Below are 18594 nucleotides of genomic sequence, written 5' to 3' on the forward strand. Positions count from 1 at the left end.
CTGCACACTGCAGTTGTTTGCTCTGCCCTCAACAGGGCAGACAAAATACGCCTGCGCCGGAGCATGAAGACAGGAAGAGGACGTCATCTGATGAATATAGGAGGCCCCAGACCACGACGCCATCGGACCGCCCCTGGGCGAGTATAATCTAACCTCTTCTTCTTACCTTTCAGGTGACATCGGGGGCTTATCTTCAGCATTCCAGAATGCTGTAGATAAGCCCCTGATGCCGGTGGCTTTAGCTTATAGGCAAGTTTTGGGGTGACATTCCCTTTAAGAAAAAGATTAAGCCTTTGGAGTGGCCTAGTCAAAGTCCTGACCTTAAACCAATTGAGATGCTCTGACATGACCTTAACAAGGTGGTTCATGCTCTGAAACCCACCAATGTGGCTGAATTACAACAATTCTGCAAAGATGAGTGGGATAAATTTCCTCCAGAACGTTGTAAAAGACTCATTGCCAGTTATCGCAAATGCTTGATTGCAGCTCTGGCTGTCAAGGGTGCCATTTTTTTTCACACAGGGCCCTGTAGGTTTGGATTTATTTGTCCCTTAATAAAGACCTTCATTTAAAAACTGCATTTTGTGTTTACTTGTTATCTTTGTCTAATATTTAAAATTTGTTTGGTGATCTGAAACATTTAAAAGGGGTATTCCCATAGCCAAGAACCTATTCCAATAAATAGTAGGTATGATAATATTAGCAAATACCTCCAACTAGAAATGTAGTATAGTCTTTCCGATTCACCATGTCCCTTTCCTCATGTACAGGCATTGAAGGAACTTGGATATCCATGGTTACAACTGCTTGCAACTAGATAACTGTCACTACATGAGTGGTTGTAACCATGGATACCCAAGGTCTTGCAATGCCTGCACATGAGGAAAGAGACATAGCGAATCAGAATTACTATACTACATTTCTAATTGGAGATATTTGCTACTATTATTATTACACCTACTACATACTGGGATAGAATCTTGGAGATGGGAATACCCCTTCAAGTGTGACAAACATGCAAAAGAATAGGGAATCACGAAAGGGCAAACGCTTTCACACAACTGTACATACACACACTGCTACCTATATATGTAAACCGACCGGCACCTATGAACATCTGTATATAGGTGGTGGTTTACAAGAGGAAGTAGATAGAATGGTCAGGTCCTTTCTTCTAGCCTCTTCACAGCATTCAAAGCCTGAACCTGAAGTGTGGACTGTACCTAATTTGGTTCATGAGAAGTGAGTGCTATGAACCTCAGTGACAGCCGAGTGGTCTCACTGACATGTCGGACTGCCGGATGTCTCAGAGAAAGACTTGCTGTATGCCCGTGTGCCGGTAGTTTGTGTGGTGCTTGCATTTCCGTCCTGCCCAATTCATTCTTCATTTGTTAACAATACAGATACTGTTTAGAGGAGCGTGCTCTCATTGTGACAAACCTAATGGAAAACAATCCTTAAAGAGGTTCCAGTGAGTTTCTAAATAATGCATATACATATTAGTCCTTACCACAAACCTAAATACCTATAGGTCACACTCCGTACATACCATTTCAACACAGAACCAATTAAGGAACAAGGAGCATAGATGTAAAATCACTGAAGTTTATTCAAAAATATAAAATCTAAAATATTAAACAAGTATACTGCACAAGTTAACACGCCACAAAATCTTAAAGTATTCAACAGTCGTCATATGGAAAAAGGAACCAGACAGCCAAAATGTATAATGGATTTACTCCTATTACTTATACAGTGCTAGTCCTATACTAGTTATTCCACCCATACCAAGAGTGCACCTAATTAGACTCCTTAATAAAGTGTTTTGCCTATCCCGGAAGAAGGATAGGCGAAACGCGGCGTCGGGGTGAACTGCAGCTGAGCTGACATGCTATCCAGGTATCCATTAAGACATGCACTTGTAGGCAGTAGTAAAGCACTATGCACTTTATTAAGGAGTCTGATTAGGTGCACTCTTGGTATGGGTGGAATAACTAGTATAGGACTAGCACTGTTTAAGTAATAGGAGTAAATCCATTATACATTTTGGCTGTCTGGTTCCTTTTTCCATATGAAGACTGTTGAATACTTTAGGATTTTGTGGCGTGTTAACTTGTGCAGATCTTCTCGTTTGGCTTGAGGCATCCAAAAGTATACTTATTTAATATTTTAGATTTTTGAATAAACTTCACATCTACACTCCTTGTTCCTTAATTGGTTCTGTGTTGTAAGAGTTTCTAAACAAGTCTGGAGGTCGAAATCCGCCATCCACACCGCGTATTTTGTCATTGGTGAATAAGCTGGAGCGTACAGGAACATTACTGGATAGGCATGATGGAGGACGTCCGAAAAAACATTTCAAGATGTGAAACAGCAACTTCTGGCATCTCCACGTAAATCGCTGCCCAAGCTTTCCCAGGAGACAGGCTTGTTGTATTCCACATGTCAGACTAATTTCCATGAGACTGTGGCCTGATTTAACAATGTCGGGTTTTTTCCTTTGGGGCCATCTGAAGGGTCGAATGTACAGTAACAAGCCGCTAACATTACAGGCACTCAGAGAGAAATTCAGACGTCCTGCGGAATATTCAACAATATGGGCCGGCGTGTGAAGGCGTGCTTGTATGCAAAAGGTGCACATTTCCAATACCTGTTTTAACCCCTTTCTGACATGTGGCATAATAGTACACACGTCGGACTCCCCCTTTATGGTGTGGGCTATGGCGCTGAGCCAGCACCTTTCCAGGCACATGACAGCTGATATGTGCCCACAAGAGCTGCGAGTGGAATCACGATCCATCTACGGCTGTTAACTAATTAAATGTTGCTGTTAATCAGACAGTGGCATTTAACTCGCGCTTACTGGAGGCACATCATTAACCCTGCCCATCGGTGACCCCCTCACGTGATCGCGGATCAGCGATGGGTCGGCATGACAACAAGAGGTCTGCAGCAGACCTCTATGGTTGTCATTGCCAGATTGCTATCAGCGCCGCCCCCGTGGTTGGTGCTCATCATAGCAACTGAGCATTTCTGAAGCACACAGGCGATCTGATCATTGCTTGTATGTAGCAGAGCTGATCACAGTACTGCAGCTTCTAGTCTCCCATGGAGATTATTGGAGCATGCAAAAAGTAAAAAAATTAAACAGATTTTAAAAATATCACAAAAAAATATAAAAGTTCAAGTCACCCTTTTTGCACCATTCAAAATAAAATAAAGTCAAATATACACATATTTGTTATCGCCGTGTTCAGAATCGCCCAATCAATATAAAAAAAAAAAAAATTAACCCGATCGCTAAACAGAGTAACGAGAAAAAAAAAAAAAGTAAAAATGCTACAGTTTGGGGTTTTTTGGTCACCGCTACATTGCAATAACGGGCGATCAAAAGATCGCATCTAAACCAATATGGATCAATAAAAACGTCAGCTCGGTGTGCAAAAATGTAAGTCCTCACACGGCCCCAGGTCATGAAAAATGGAGATGCTGCAGGTCTCAGAAAATGGCTACATTTATTTATTTATTTTTTTAAACAAATTTACATTTTTTTTTTTCCACCACTGAAATAAAAAAAGAATTTAGACATGTTTGGTGTCTGAACTCGTAGTGACCTGGAGAATCATAGTGGCAGCTCAGTTTTAGCATTTAGTAAATATGGTAAAAACAAAAAACAGCTGAGGAATAGCATTTTTTTCTGCAATTTCATCGCACTTGGAATTTTGTTCCCCGTTTTCCAATACACAATATGCTAAAATCGATGGAGTCTTTCAAAAGTACAACTTGTCCCACAAAAAACCAAGCCCTCACATGGCCATATTGACCTAAAAATAAAAAAAGTTATGGCCTTGGGAAGAAGGGGAGCAAAGAAAAACAAAAAGTTGGAAAACGGCTTGGAGGTTAAAACATCATTTTTCCATGCACCAAAGTATGTAGAGTCCTAATGTCAGTATGATAGATTGTCTCTTTTAGAAGCAACAGCAATTTATCCAGGTAAAGTAGTCAGTGAATCATCTTGTATTTGCCAAAAAGGAGGATCTGTTAACACATCCGGACGCTTAGGGTATGTTCCCACGGTCCGTAAACGCTGTGTACACCTGCAGCGTCCAGATGTTACAGCACAGTGGATGGATTTCAAGAAATCCCATCTCCACTATGCGTGCACCGACGCCTGCGGCTTCCCTGCGGAGACGGACTTGTGGCGCGTCTTTCCAGACCACAACATGTCTATTTATCTTGCGGAGACGCTCAGTCTCCACAAGATAAATTTCACGCGTACAATGTGTTGGGCGCGGTGATTCCGCACCATTCTGTGATCACATGTGGAATCACCTGCGTTCAAAAGCCGGCAGCGCTATGGACGGAGCGGACATGTGCTGGGTCCGAAGCGCTGCCCAATACTGAATGAGTGGATATACCCTTAGCCCCATCTACTCTGAAGAGGTCATACACCCACAATCCTGCCGGATACAGCTCCTGCAGATGTAGCAGCTGGCAGTCCGCTACCTACACCAGTGTACCCACTGTGTGCCGGGCTCGGCCCCCAGGAGCCCACTCCTCACACATCACTTACCGCAGAGGACTTCCTCGGCTTGAACACCGTTGGGCTGGACACAAAGGGCTCATGTAGGCTGCAGTAGTCGTTCGGACTCTCGAAGGGATTCAGGATTTGGACGCGACCTGGAGTCTCCGGGGTTAACTGAGCGTGCACATCACCCATCGCAAGGAAAAACAATGGCATGAAGAACAATAATGGAAACCTACAAGAAAAAACAGCAGTGTGACCACACTGGTAGAGCAGCACGTAGACAGCGGAGTTCTCAGGTGCCACCTCACTATGTGCCCACCCCGGACCCCCCTCGTTACAGCGGCCCCGCCCCAAACCCCCCCCTCGTTACAGGGGCCCGCCCCGGCCCCCTCGTTACAGGCGCCCACCGCGGACCCCCCCTCATTACAGGCGCCCGCCCCGGACCCCCCCCCCTCATTACAGGCGCCCGCCCCGGACCCCCCTCATTACAGGCGCCCGCCCCGGACCCCCCCCCCCCCCCTCTCACTACAGGCGCCCACCCTGGACCCCCCCCCCCCTCATTATAGGCACCCGTCCCAGACCCCTCATTACAGGCACCTGCCCCAGCCCCCCCCCCCCCCCTCTCACTACAGGCGCCCGCCCCGGACCCCCCCCCCCCCTCTCACTACAGGCGCCCACCCTGGACCCCCCCCCCCTCATTATAGGCACCCGTCCCAGACCCCTCATTACAGGCACCTGCCCCAGACCCCCCCCCCCCCCCTCTCACTACAGGCGCCCACCCTGGACCCCCCCCCCTCATTATAGGCACCCGCCCCAGACCCCTCATTACAGGCACCTGCCCCAGACCCCCCCCCCCCCCCCTTGTTACAGGCGCCCCCTCATTACAGGCACCTGCCCCAGACCCCCCCTTGTTACAGGCACCCGCCCCGGACCCCCATTACAGGCGCCCACCCCAGACACCTCATTACAAGTGCCAACTCCTACATTTTCTGAGAACAATCAGGTTATTAGAAATGCTGGAATTGCCATACAAATTCGTGCTAGGGAACTACAAGTCTCAGCACCACTGGCAGGACCAGCACGCTTACATTCATGGGTTTAGCTTCCCCCACACAGTGACGTCATACCCCTGGACGCTCAGCACAGTCTCATAGGACTGAACACCGGCCGGTAGCACCGCACATAACACACCGTCTTGGCGGAGACCTCCAGCGCCGTTTCCTCGTCCCTCCCGCTCCTGACCCCGCCGTGTCTGTCCACACCGCTGTTGCACACAATTCCGGCTCAAATTCTTTACTACGCTACCTTTCCTACAGTCAATCAAAATCCCGGAGGTGAAGTATCGCCCAATCACAGCGCGCAGAAGGGGTGGAGTCATCAATCTAACTGGGTTGACCAGTGAGCTGAGTTCCGCCGAACAAATTCGAAAATAACCCCGCCCCCTGTCGCCATAGGAACTCTACAGCTGAGAACGGTTCTTCCTTCCGGGGAAGTTCTCTGAGAAAATGTCAGGGGTAGAGTCGTAACTCCGCCCCCTGTGGGCGGTCCCTGAGCCGTAGCTAGTTCACGTTCTACTGGTCAACCCCAACGTCTGTCCGTGACATCACTGCTGCACTTCCGGCTGCTGGGCGGCAGCAATGGCGAGCGCTCCTGTCAGTGTCAGCGCTATGAGGGAGACCATGGACGGTGGGTGGCTACTTATGTGATATGTCTCTTCTATTTACGACTTTCCCTCCAATTCCCGGACCTAGGACCGTCTTGCAGCCGGTATGCGGTCCTGGCAGCCATAGGACGCTGCTCTCCATGTAATGTTGGCATAGACGGAACCTTCACAGAGCACATTGTCGCTGCCCATAAGTCTGGTACATACATTCAGGTCCAACATGGCGCACAGCAAGTTGTAACTAGTGATAGTGAAGGGGGAGGATGTGTGAGGGGGGAGCAGGAGCCGCAGGGGGAGGATGTGTGAGGGGGGAGCAGGAGCCGCAGGGGGAGGATGTGTGAGGGGGAGCAGGAGCCGCAGGGGGAGGACGTGTGAGGGGGGAGCAGGAGCCGCAGGGGGAGGACGTGTGAGGGGGGAGCAGGAGCCGCAGGGGGAGGACGTGTGAGGGGGGAGCAGGAGCCGCAGGGGGGAGGATGTGTGAGGGGGGAGCAGGAGCCGCAGGGGGAGGACGTGTGAGGGGGGAGCAGGAGCCGCAGGGGGAGGACGTGTGAGGGGGGAGCAGGAGCCGCAGGGGGAGGACGTGTGAGGGGGAGCAGGAGCCGCAGGGGGAGGATGTGTGAGGGGGGAGCAGGAGCCGCAGGGGGAGGACGTGTGAGGGGGGAGCAGGAGCCGCAGGGGGAGGACGTGTGAGGGGGGAGCAGGAGCCGCAGGGGGAGGACGTGTGAGGGGGGAGCAGGAGCCGCAGGGGGAGGACGTGTGAGGGGGGAGCAGGAGCCGCAGGGGGAGGACGTGTGAGGGGGGAGCAGGAGCCGCAGGGGGAGGATGTGTGAGGGGGGAGCAGGAGCCGCAGGGGGAGGACGTGTGAGGGGGGAGCAGGAGCCGCAGGGGGAGGACGTGTGAGGGGGGAGCAGGAGCCGCAGGGGGAGGACGTGTGAGGGGGGAGCAGGAGCCGCAGGGGGAGGACGTGTGAGGGGGGAGCAGGAGCCGCAGGGGGAGGATGTGTGAGGGGGGAGCAGGAGCCGCAGGGGGAGGACGTGTGAGGGGGGAGCAGGAGCCGCAGGGGGAGGACGTGTGAGGGGGGAGCAGGAGCCGCAGGGGGAGGACGTGTGAGGGGGGAGCAGGAGCCGCAGGGGGAGGACGTGTGAGGGGGAGCAGGAGCCGCAGGGGGAGGACGTGTGAGGGGGGAGCAGGAGCCGCAGGGGGAGGACGTGTGAGGGGGGAGCAGGAGCCGCAGGGGGAGGACGTGTGAGGGGGGAGCAGGAGCCGCAGGGGGAGGACGTGTGAGGGGGGAGCAGGAGCCGCAGGGGGAGGACGTGTGAGGGGGGAGCAGGAGCCGCAGGGGGAGGACGTGTGAGGGGGGAGCAGGAGCCGCAGGGGGAGGACGTGTGAGGGGGGAGCAGGAGCCGCAGGGGGAGGACGTGTGAGGGGGAGCAGGAGCCGCAGGGGGAGGATGTGTGAGGGGGGAGCAGGAGCCGCAGGGGGAGGACGTGTGAGGGGGGAGCAGGAGCCGCAGGGGGAGGACGTGTGAGGGGGGAGCAGGAGCCGCAGGGGGAGGACGTGTGAGGGGGGAGCAGGAGCCGCAGGGGGAGGACGTGTGAGGGGGGAGCAGGAGCCGCAGGGGGAGGACGTGTGAGGGGGGAGCAGGAGCCGCAGGGGGAGGACGTGTGAGGGGGGAGCAGGAGCCGCAGGGGGAGGACGTGTGAGGGGGGAGCAGGAGCCGCAGGGGGAGGACGTGTGAGGGGGGAGCAGGAGCCGCAGGGGGAGGACGTGTGAGGGGGCGCAGGAGCCGCAGATGGCGGACGTGTGAGGGGGCGCAGGAGCCGCAGATGGAGGATGTGTGAGGGGGGAGCAGGAGCCGCAGGGGGAGGATGTGTGAGGGGGCGCAGGAGCCACAGAGGGAGGACGTGTGAGGGGGCGCAGGAGCCACAGAGGGAAGACGTGTGAGGGGGCGCAGGAGCCGCAGGGGGAGGACGTGTGAGGGGGGAGCAGGAGCCGCAGGGGGAGGACGTGTGAGGGGGGAGCAGGAGCCGCAGAGGGAGGACGTGTGAGGGGGCGCAGGAGCCGCAGAGGGGGCGCAGGAGCCACAGAGGGAAGACGTGTGAGGGGGCGCAGGAGCCGCAGGGGGAGGACGTGTGAGGGGGCGCACGAGCCGCAGAGGGAGGACGTGTGAGGGGGGAGCAGGAGCCGCAGAGGGAGGACGTGTGAGGGGGCGCAGGAGCCGCAGGGGGAGGACGTGTGAGGGGGGAGCAGGAGCCGCAGGGGGAGGACGTGTGAGGGGGGAGCAGGAGCCGCAGAGGGAGGACGTGTGAGGGGGCGCAGGAGCCGCAGAGGGGGCGCAGGAGCCACAGAGGGAAGACGTGTGAGGGGGCGCAGGAGCCGCAGGGGGAGGACGTGTGAGGGGGGAGCAGGAGCCGCAGGGGGAGGACGTGTGAGGGGGGCGCAGGAGCCGCAGGGGGAGGACGTGTGAGGGGGGAGCAGGAGCCGCAGGGGGAGGACGTGTGAGGGGGGAGCAGGAGCCGCAGAGGGAGGACGTGTGAGGGGGAGCAGGAGCCGCAGAGGGAGGACGTGTGAGGGGGGAGCAGGAGCCGCAGGGGGAGGACGTGTGAGGGGGGAGCAGGAGCCGCAGGGGGAGGACGTGTGAGGGGGGAGCAGGAGCCGCAGAGGGAGGACGTGTGAGGGGGCGCAGGAGCCGCAGGGGGAGGACGTGTGAGGGGGGAGCAGGAGCCGCAGGGGGAGGACGTGTGAGGGGGGAGCAGGAGCCGCAGAGGGAGGACGTGTGAGGGGGCGCAGGAGCCGCAGAGGGGGCGCAGGAGCCACAGAGGGAAGACGTGTGAGGGGGCGCAGGAGCCGCAGGGGGAGGACGTGTGAGGGGGCGCACGAGCCGCAGAGGGAGGACGTGTGAGGGGGGAGCAGGAGCCGCAGGGGGGAGGACGTGTGAGGGGGTGCAGGAGCCGCAGATGGAGGACGTGTGAGGGGGCGCAGGAGCCGCAGATGGAGGATGTGTGAGGGGGGAGCAGGAGCCGCAGGGGGAGGATGTGTGAGGGGGCGCAGGAGCCACAGAGGGAGGACGTGTGAGGGGGCGCAGGAGCCGCAGAGGGGGCGCAGGAGCCACAGAGGGAAGACGTGTGAGGGGGCGCAGGAGCCGCAGGGGGAGGACGTGTGAGGGGGGAGCAGGAGCCGCAGAGGGAGGACGTGTGAGGGGGGAGCAGGAGCCGCAGGGGGAGGACGTGTGAGGGGGCGCAGGAGCCGCAGAGGGGAGGACGTGTGAGGGGGGAGCAGGAACCGCAAGGGGAGGATATGGGAGGGGGCTCAGGAGCCACAGGGTAAAGGGCAGCTCCTCTATAAATTCCACTTGCTGAATGATAATTTTATTTGACTTCATCCAATTTGATCTGCTCTGGACTATCGTGTGTGGTCATGTTACGTACTTCCACATTGCTGCCGGTGGCACGGGCACATTTACTAATGGGTGAGTGCAAGCATGCTTTGGGCATCCTGAAGACGCTGCACATTTCTCAGCTGTGCTCTGTATCATGGCTTTGGTCGTCTGAAACCCAGCACCACCGCAGATCTGCTGAAATCTGCTTCTGCAATAACTATAACTTAGGCTAGGTTCACATTTGCGGTTAAGTCCGCAGCGTATCATCTGCAAACGCATGCAAAAGCGCATGATAACACAGCGGTTTTTATCTGCATCAGTTTACGCATGACGGCAAAAAACGCTGCGTTTGCACGCCTATTTACATGCGTTTGCTCTTTTTATGCACATGCGTTTGATATTTCCAGGATGGCGTGTCTCAATGGGCATGTCAATCTGTTCCTGGACATGTCTCTGTGCATATGCCTGTGCATATTTGGCAGAAATTTGCTGCCTCAAAAATTGCAACATGGTGCGTTAGCCGCGAAAATACACATGCATAAGTAAATGCGGGTGAACGCATGCAAACTGTGTCTACAATGTTAAAGATAGGAAATCAAGACATATGCGTCAGAAACGCTGTGGACACAACCACAAATGTGAAACCGGCCTAAATGACATGGCCAGGACACAGCCAGCAGATTGCTTAGTGGCCACTGCCGGTACTGCACCCAAACTCCCTTTGAAGTGATTGCCAGGTAACGTGCAGTGCTCGGCAGCGGCCACTAGGCAATGTGTATGACTTGGTTCCAATGCGAGTGTCGGACCCCAATCTCACATTGATGACATAGTCGATGGATATGTCATAAAGACTTCAGCCGTGGACAACCCCACTAGTGCAAATGATGTCAGAAAACAGGTGTACCAAGCTTATTAAAGGGGTGAGTGCTGAGTTGTGAGTGCTGGTGTCAGAGTCCACCGAGTAATTCAGAAGGCTGGTAGGAGTGCATTCCCCGCCACAAGCACAATGTGTGTCCTCCCATACCTTATCACTAATATGACTGTATACATGTTCTCACAGTGCTGCTGGAGATATCAAGACTGCTGAACACCGGTTTGGACATGGAGACTTTGTCGATTTGCGTAAGGCTATGTGAGCAAGGGATCAATCCAGAGGCTTTGTCATCTGTGATCAAAGAGCTGCGCAGAGCATCGGAAGGGTTAAAGGCAAGTGAGCTCTTGTAAAATCCTGAACTCTAAATGGCAGAAAACCAGCAAATAATTCCAAAAGTATAACTGAGAAAGCAATCTAGCCCCGCTCATTTCTGTATCAGGAGGTGATCGCGTCCAGTGATAACGAGCGTGCAGATATCTGCCATCTTGTGAGCGGGCAGCAGGTATCGTGCACCTGTCCTGCTCCCTTAGAGTCAGACTCTGTCACGTATGCCCACAGATAACTGCACATATGATGTCACCATAAGAGAATAGGTTTCTCAAGAATCCGGCTAATAATTGTATGTGAAACTGCATGGCCAGGACAGACCAGATCATGTGCAGCGGTACAGCAATATGCTGCAAAGCAGAGAAACCTACAGATGAACCAATATATTCAATTGTAGTCGACTTTTACAAAGGTCTTCATTCACTTAAATGCCATTTTATTTATTTTTTTCATAATTCACCTACACGCAGACTAAGCAAATTGTCGGTCACTATTTTTGTGCACCATACAAGGCCATTGAAATGTTCAAAAGAAACAAAAAAAACCTTATACTGTTCTTTCCTCTGGTGCTACCTGCCAGTTATCCGGGCTTTGTCGCATCTTCAATTTGGCTTCGGTGAAATCCCTGGGCCTTGGTCACTAGGTCGAGGCTTTTAGGTTTGCCAGTTCCTTGAGTTACTGATGGATGAGTCACAGACAGCGCCGACTCTGATAATGCTGATCCTACTCTGTTCCTCCTTGATGTCTCTGCAGTCTCTTACACTCTGCCTGCTGTGCCCGGACTTTTCTCCCACATTTTACTCCTGACAATCTAGGATCTGTTCTGAAGCAGTAATTCTTCTGTTAGAAGATCCTAATGACAGGAGACAAATCAAAGCGGAGGGCTCCATGAATATGGCAGTAGAACACTCCCACTGCTGTGAATTGTGCAGCCCATAGAGGCGTGCCCAGTTCACTGCTAATGCTGCTGCAATGTTAGAGATGGGGTCAGCGCTGGTCTGTTATCTTTTATAACCATGGGGTGCCATATTATGACACTGATAGTGTCCTGCTACTGCTGTGAAACCGAGATGTCAGTCTCCAGTACCATCTTTAAACTCCTATAACACACAAAATATATTTCAAATGCAATCAAATCTTTGTTATAACAGCATGTTATGCTACATTACATTGATTTATTAATGATCTACAAACGTGGTACCTTCCCTTTAGGGTATGTGCACATGTTGCGGATTTTGCTGTGAAACTGCAGCTGTGGGTCCGCAGCAGTTTTCCATGAGTTTACAGTACCATGTAAACCTATGGAAAACAGAAACCGCTGTGCCCATGCTGCGGAAAAAAACGTGCGGAAACGCTACAGTTTACATTTCGCAGCATGTCAATTCTTTGTGCGGATTCCGCAGCGGTTTACACCTGCTCCTCTATAGGAATCCGCACAAAATCCGGGGTAAATCCACATTTTAAAACGCATTGCCTTTTACCTGCGGATTTCTCAAATCCGCTGCGGAAAAATCCGCAGACTTCAAGAATACGTGTGCGCATAGCCTTAAGGTACCGTCACACTGAGCAACTTTTGAACGAGAACGATAGCGATCCGTGACGTTGCAGCGTCCTGGATAGCGATCTCGTTGTGTTTGACACGCAGCAGCGATCTGGATGCTGCTGTGACATCGCTGGTCGGAGCTAGAAGGCCAGAACTTTATTTTGTTGTCAGGTCACCCGCTGTCATCTCTGGATCGGCGTGTGTGACGCCGATCCAGCGATGAGTCCCCGAGTAACCAGGGTAAACATCAGGTTACTAAGCGCAGGGCCGCGCTTAGTAACGCAATATTTACCCTGGTTACCATTGTAAAAGTAAAAAAAAAAAACACTACATACTCACATTCCGGTGTCTGTCACGTCCCTCATCGTCAGCTTCCCGCACTGACTGTGTCAGCGCCGGCCGTAAAGCAGAGCACAGCGGTGACATCACCGCTGTGCTTTATGGCCGGCGCTCAGTCAGTGCAGGAAGCTGACGGCGAGGGACGTGACAGACACCGGAATGTGAGTATGTAGTGGTTTTTTGTTTTTTTTTACTTTTACAATGGTAACCAGGGTAAACATCGGGTTACTAAGCGCGGCCCTGCACTTAGTAACCCGATGTTTACCCTGGTTACCCGGGGACTTCGGCATCGTTGAAGACAGTTTCAACGATGACGAAGTCGTTCCCCTGATTGTTGGTCGCTGGAGAGAGCTGTCTGTGTGACCGCTCCCCAGCGACCACACAACGACTTACCAACGATCATGGCCAGGTCGTATCACTGGTCGTGATCGTTGGTAAGTCGTTTAGTGTAACGGTACCTTAAGTTCTACCAGTGACGTGGGAATTCCCTATACTTTCAGTGACAGTTGACGGACCTGAGTGGGGGATGGGTTTGTGCAGGGTAAATTAAGGTTTTTATTGTTAACATTTTGTAGTACATTATATTTTTCGATTGTTTCCAGTCTAAGGCTGGGATCAAGTTCTTGTGTTCTACACTGAAAATTTGTGTCTGAGTTTTCTTGTAAATCCCACAAAAATGCGTTTCAGACCAAATCCACGACAGAATCATCCACTATAATGAGGCAGATGGAGACACTTAGTACTTCATTTGGCTTCTGCTCCGGTGGTATCCATCTTTTTAGACGTTCACAGATCTGTGGTTGTTCACACTTGTCCTCTAAAAAAAAAAAAAAGCCTAAAATGAGGAGACACCGCTGGTACACACACCAGTCCAATGTGACTCCATCTGTCTCATAAGTGAGTGGTTCCATCCAGTGTTTTGTATGAATCACGGTTTTGGGGAATTTACAAAGAAAACCAGACTTAAGCACTCAGCTGAGAGCGCAGGATAAATATGAGCCGAGCCTTATTCCCATTTTTGGGAGGTAGAATGAACAAATAGACAGCAATACATGAATACGGTAGTCCTTATTTTGATTTTTACGTGGTTAACCGTGAGATATAAGTGATAAGGCGGATTTATTCTTCAGGTCGGTGAGATTACAGCAATGCCAGATTTATAACTTTTTTTTTTTTTTTTTTTAATTTTACTTTATGGTGCTTGCCGTACAGAATACATAACGTTTTATAAAATGGGTCGTTAAAGACACAGCAATACCAATTATGTGTACTTTCTTTTTGTTTATCTTTGTTTTATCACAACAGCTGCGTTTAGTGGCAAAACGTCTTCATGATTTTGTGGTTTGTTTTTTTTTTTTCCCTTTTTCACCAAGTCCCACTGTGTGACATGTATAATTTTTACTCTGATCGTTGGTCTTATGCATTGCGTGCTGGAGACAGAGCCTGTAACCCAGCTTATAGCTGGATCTCGCAGCCCACCATACCCTGGAATCATCAGATAACCTCAGGATATCATGGCAACAATGGCTATTGTGGGTGTGGATCCTGCCATAGGGGGTCTTTTAACCCCCTTTTAGCCACTTAGTTACCGCTGTCGCGATTGACAGGTATTTATCCCGGCACCGGAGAATCCTGATAGCTGTGCCCTCTAAGGACTCGCAAGCCTGCGGTCACATACTGTAGTCTTTATTGCCAAACCTGGATAACACCTTTTAAAGGGGTTGTCCACTATCAGGAAAACCCCTTCTTGATCAAAATGTTTTGTGCCGATAAAATAATAAAGCTTACACTCGCCTACTGTGGCGGCTCCGTTCCCGCTGGGTTGGCACTCAGTCCCGGGGCTCGCGTGATGTTGTTGTGACGCGTTTCCCAATCAGCGCTGGCATCAGTGTCCCCGCCTAAGGATAAATCAAACATGAAGAGGAAATCCGGGCTGATTTATGACCTCCTCTTCTTGCGCGACAGTTATCAGGGACAGTGACGTCAGCGCTGATTGGGTGCCGACATGGCGTGCCGCAACAACAGCACGCCGACATTATGGCAACAGCGCCGGCACGAGAAGTAAGTATAAGCTTTATTTACGGGGGCCAAGCGAGGGGTGTGAAAAAAGTTGCCCAAGTATTGGATAACTTCTTTAAACCAAATGTTAACTATATACTACTAGTAAAAATGTCAAAACATGACCGGGCTGTCAAATAAAAAATAAAATTTTCCTGGGAGTCATAACTTATTAAAGAATGTTTTTACAGTGTTAAAGTAGGAAATAATAATAATAAAAAGTGTCATACATGTGGAGGTCTGTGTGAGGAAAGGCTTTACTTTCATTAGCCCTGTGCGCTCGGTGGTATGATCTTAGGCACCTGCTGGCAGTGCCAATGCCACCCACACACAGATCCGGCCAGTCTTCACAGTAGTCTCCTTTAAATGACAGTACACTGGTTAAATATCATTGGATGTAAGTCTGGATAACTTTACAACCCCTTTAAATGTAAATATCAGTGTATTTGGTGTATTTTTGCATTGCTGCAATTTTAGTAGAAATTACTGATCATTGTTGTTTATTCTTTTGTATTTCAATCAGGCATCAGAAAATGCACCAAGTTAACCAATGGGGAAAGACACATTTCTGGATGAATGACTATACCAGAAGAATATTCTCTCTGTCCTCCTGTGTGCAGCTGTGTTGACACCTATATCTGTCGTCTGTACACCATTATGTCTTGGACTTTCTCATCTTGCACATTTGTATGTTATTTTTAATTGTGGAAGCCAATGTATTTAAACCTTTTGCTAGCAGATATTTAGAATAAAGGATAGTTCGGATTCAGGCTGGCTCAGACCTGATATGTGCTTCATGTTTTGTTTTTTCCTCCAGTACAAATATATGTAAAAGACAATTTATTAAAACTGTATCGTTAAAGGGCCTCTGTCACCCCCTCCAGCCGTTAGAAACTAAAAGAGCCACCTTGTGCAGCAGTAATGCTGCATTCTGACAAGGTGGCTCTTTTAGTTATTGGTGCAGTCAAAGCAGAAATAAAGCGTTTTATAATTTCGCAAAAATACCTGTCTTTAGTCGTGGAGGCAGGTCTTAACCCCCCTGCTGCACACGCCACACTGCCGTCACTCAAGGCTTCTTCGGCGCCGGGCCCCGCCCCTCCGCTCTGTTTTCAAATCAAATCCGGCGCCTGCGCTGTTTTGTTCTGCCTGGGGCAGGCTCAGTGAGCGCTGCCCGTCTGACCTCAGATGCAGTCTCGCAGACTGCGCCTGTGCGGCCACCCAGCTTGTGAATCCCAGCCCCACACTGTGCATAATGCATAACACATATAAGAAGCGTGGTGTATTTATCCAATAATATTAAATACTGTATTGTAGCAAAAAAGGATAAAATTTAACCTTTATTAGGTGTATATTAAAAATAGGCCTCAACTAGGACCTGACTACTGACCAAAAAAAAACAAAACACTAAAACTAACAACAATAGGAAATCAAGCGTGATATGTGCCCTATTACCTACACAGAATGGGGAAACAAGAAACAGACAGACAAATACAAATGACCTATACTCTGCAGCACTGACCGTGCCAAAATAGGGTTACCAATCCGCAATAGTCCTTGTAGGCTCACACGGAGTGGGCCCAACTATTGAACAAACCAGCTAGACATAAATATTTGACACAGGATGCACCTCTATATAAAGGTATTGTAGCTATAACCGTGTCTGTACAAACAAAAACTAGTATGTCACCTTGTCACAGCTGGTTTCTGAACCAAAGAGTGTTCTTATAGTGTGTCACTGGTAGACAACATGTCATCACTCTACCAAAATATATACATCCAGATTGGAATAACGTCAGTGCAGAGTATAGCAGACCACATATGCAGCATTATAGGATGCCCAACAATTGAAAATACCCTCCCATATAGCTTAGGGATACATATAAACTCATTTACACATGCTATGAGTGTTCCCTGAAGGGTTCAGTTGTGGCATTCTAAATGGGTTAAATGATGGTGGGATATAATAATGGGAACGCTGTGATACACGAGATCAGTCATATAGCCACCATGAAAATTGGTTAGATCTCACCACGTGTTCAACTCATCACCAGCTGATCCTCTTTCCTCGTCCACCTCATATCTTGACCCTTAATCATTTACAGAGTGGTGCTGCAGAAAGCGTCTCCCGATGCGTTTCTTCCTTGCGGATTCATCAGGGGAGAATGCTGCTGCCATTACGGGTCTCCCCCTTCTGTGTCCTTTATAGATTAAGCTCGTGCCGCGCTGACATAAGCCCCGCCCACCTGGCATGTGATGCGCTCCTCGAGCTTGTCCAGACTGTTCCAGCCGCTCACCGGTTTCATTGGACGTAGGGAATCCCGGCACAGTAGCGCATGCGCGTCTACCGTAGCGGGGATAGAAATATCCCAGAGCATGTGAGCGGACTGTTTTTCATTCATAATACAAGGGAATAGAGCGTAAATGTATGAGTTCATACATATAACTCCCTGAGGTGTCTGTACATATTGCAGCATGGAATCGATCATCCATCCAATATGCCGCACATATAGTCAGCACCCTAAAAACAGGACCTACAATGGAACACCGATCCTGTTCACCAAATGACATGATTCATGGAAAAACTCAGCATGTTCTCATACCAATCAAGTTACGGTTGACAACGGAAGGTTATCTACTATTGTGTATGCCAATATCGCATTTAGACTGCGAGAGACAACAAGGACGAGCGGGCCAGGGAAAAAACGCAAAATACAGTGGAAATAAACTACTGATTTGTTGATATTAGGAATTAATATAGGGAAAGAATTCTCATGCGCGGGACACCACCATCCATCACCAAACAACCCAAAGGAGGGAAACGGTGACCCTAAAAAATTACCCTATCATGATATCACTACTCTCCTGTCCCTGCCTGTCGCGGAGGTTGGCACCCTACAAAGAACCCTGCGCAAGTGGCGCCCCCACTCAACGTCGACTCGCCCAAAACTACCTATCCCTATAACACCCTCATATCTACAAAGGATAGCTAGAAGGAAAGCACACAGGTTGGGGGGGAAACCTGTAGGATTTTCCAATTATTTAAGAATGTCTATAAAGGTCAGATCCGTTATTAGGAGATACAGACAATCCCTAAGATCCTGACCCTACCTGTCACGGGGGTTGGCACCCTACTACCTTCGCAAGTGGCGCCCCCACTCCACGACGGCTAACCCTAATTGTAAACCCTATCAGATTAAATAACAGAAGAGATGCAGAAAAATGAATTAAAGGAATACCTAACTACAGATTACAGGAAACAACTATATGATTGTGTTTCATTCAATCCTAACGGTTGTACAGTCTTCAACATGAATATCCATCTCGTCTCTTTTTGCAATATTTGTCCTAGTCACCCCCTCTTAGTGGAGGTATTATCCTGTCAATCCCTACGAAATAGATCTTACTGGGGTTGCCCTGATGAAACTGATTCATATGGATAGCCACGGGAGTATCCCTTTTATTGGCAATGTCACGGGGGTGCTCACCAATTCTCTTGCGAAACTCCCTCTTTGTATGTTCCCTCATTTAATGCGGCATTCAAAGAGTTGACCAAAGTATACAAGGATCAAATAGCCTCATGGTGGGAGGTACAAAGCTTAGACAACTACATTAAATCCGGCATTGTTCCCAGACATCTAAGGATCACCTTGGCACCAGGTTATCGTTATAAAAATCCCAGTTTACTAGCTAAATGGGAGAGGGAGGCCACAGCAAGCTCACTTAGGTTGATGGGACTATTATTAGAAGAGGAAAAACTAAATTTGAATAGTTTGAATGAATCCCTGAGAGAGCATATAGATATAACAAAGAAATTCTCGGCTGAACCTGAGTTCTCTAAAAAAGAAATCCAATTGCAAAACTCGGTAGAGAGATTCCAGTATCA

At 50.2% G+C, this 18594-nt stretch overlaps 1 protein-coding gene across 1 annotated transcript in view; it reads right to left on the bottom strand.

Annotated features, from left to right (window-relative positions):
• Positions 1-5972, bottom strand: part of BORA (BORA aurora kinase A activator) — an 84019-nt gene extending 78047 nt beyond the window's left edge. The window contains exons 1-2 of the mRNA XM_069758141.1: positions 5720-5972; positions 4574-4760 (exon numbers count right to left, since the gene is read on the bottom strand). Coding sequence (XP_069614242.1) covers positions 4574-4741 — 168 coding nt within the window. The 5' untranslated portion in view covers positions 4742-4760; positions 5720-5972. The remainder of the gene's footprint in view (positions 1-4573; positions 4761-5719) is intronic.
• Positions 5973-18594: the final 12622 nt, after the last annotated feature.

The sequence above is a fragment of the Ranitomeya imitator genome, chromosome 3, assembly GCF_032444005.1.
Source record: "Ranitomeya imitator isolate aRanImi1 chromosome 3, aRanImi1.pri, whole genome shotgun sequence".
Taxonomy (NCBI): Eukaryota; Metazoa; Chordata; class Amphibia; order Anura; family Dendrobatidae; genus Ranitomeya; species Ranitomeya imitator.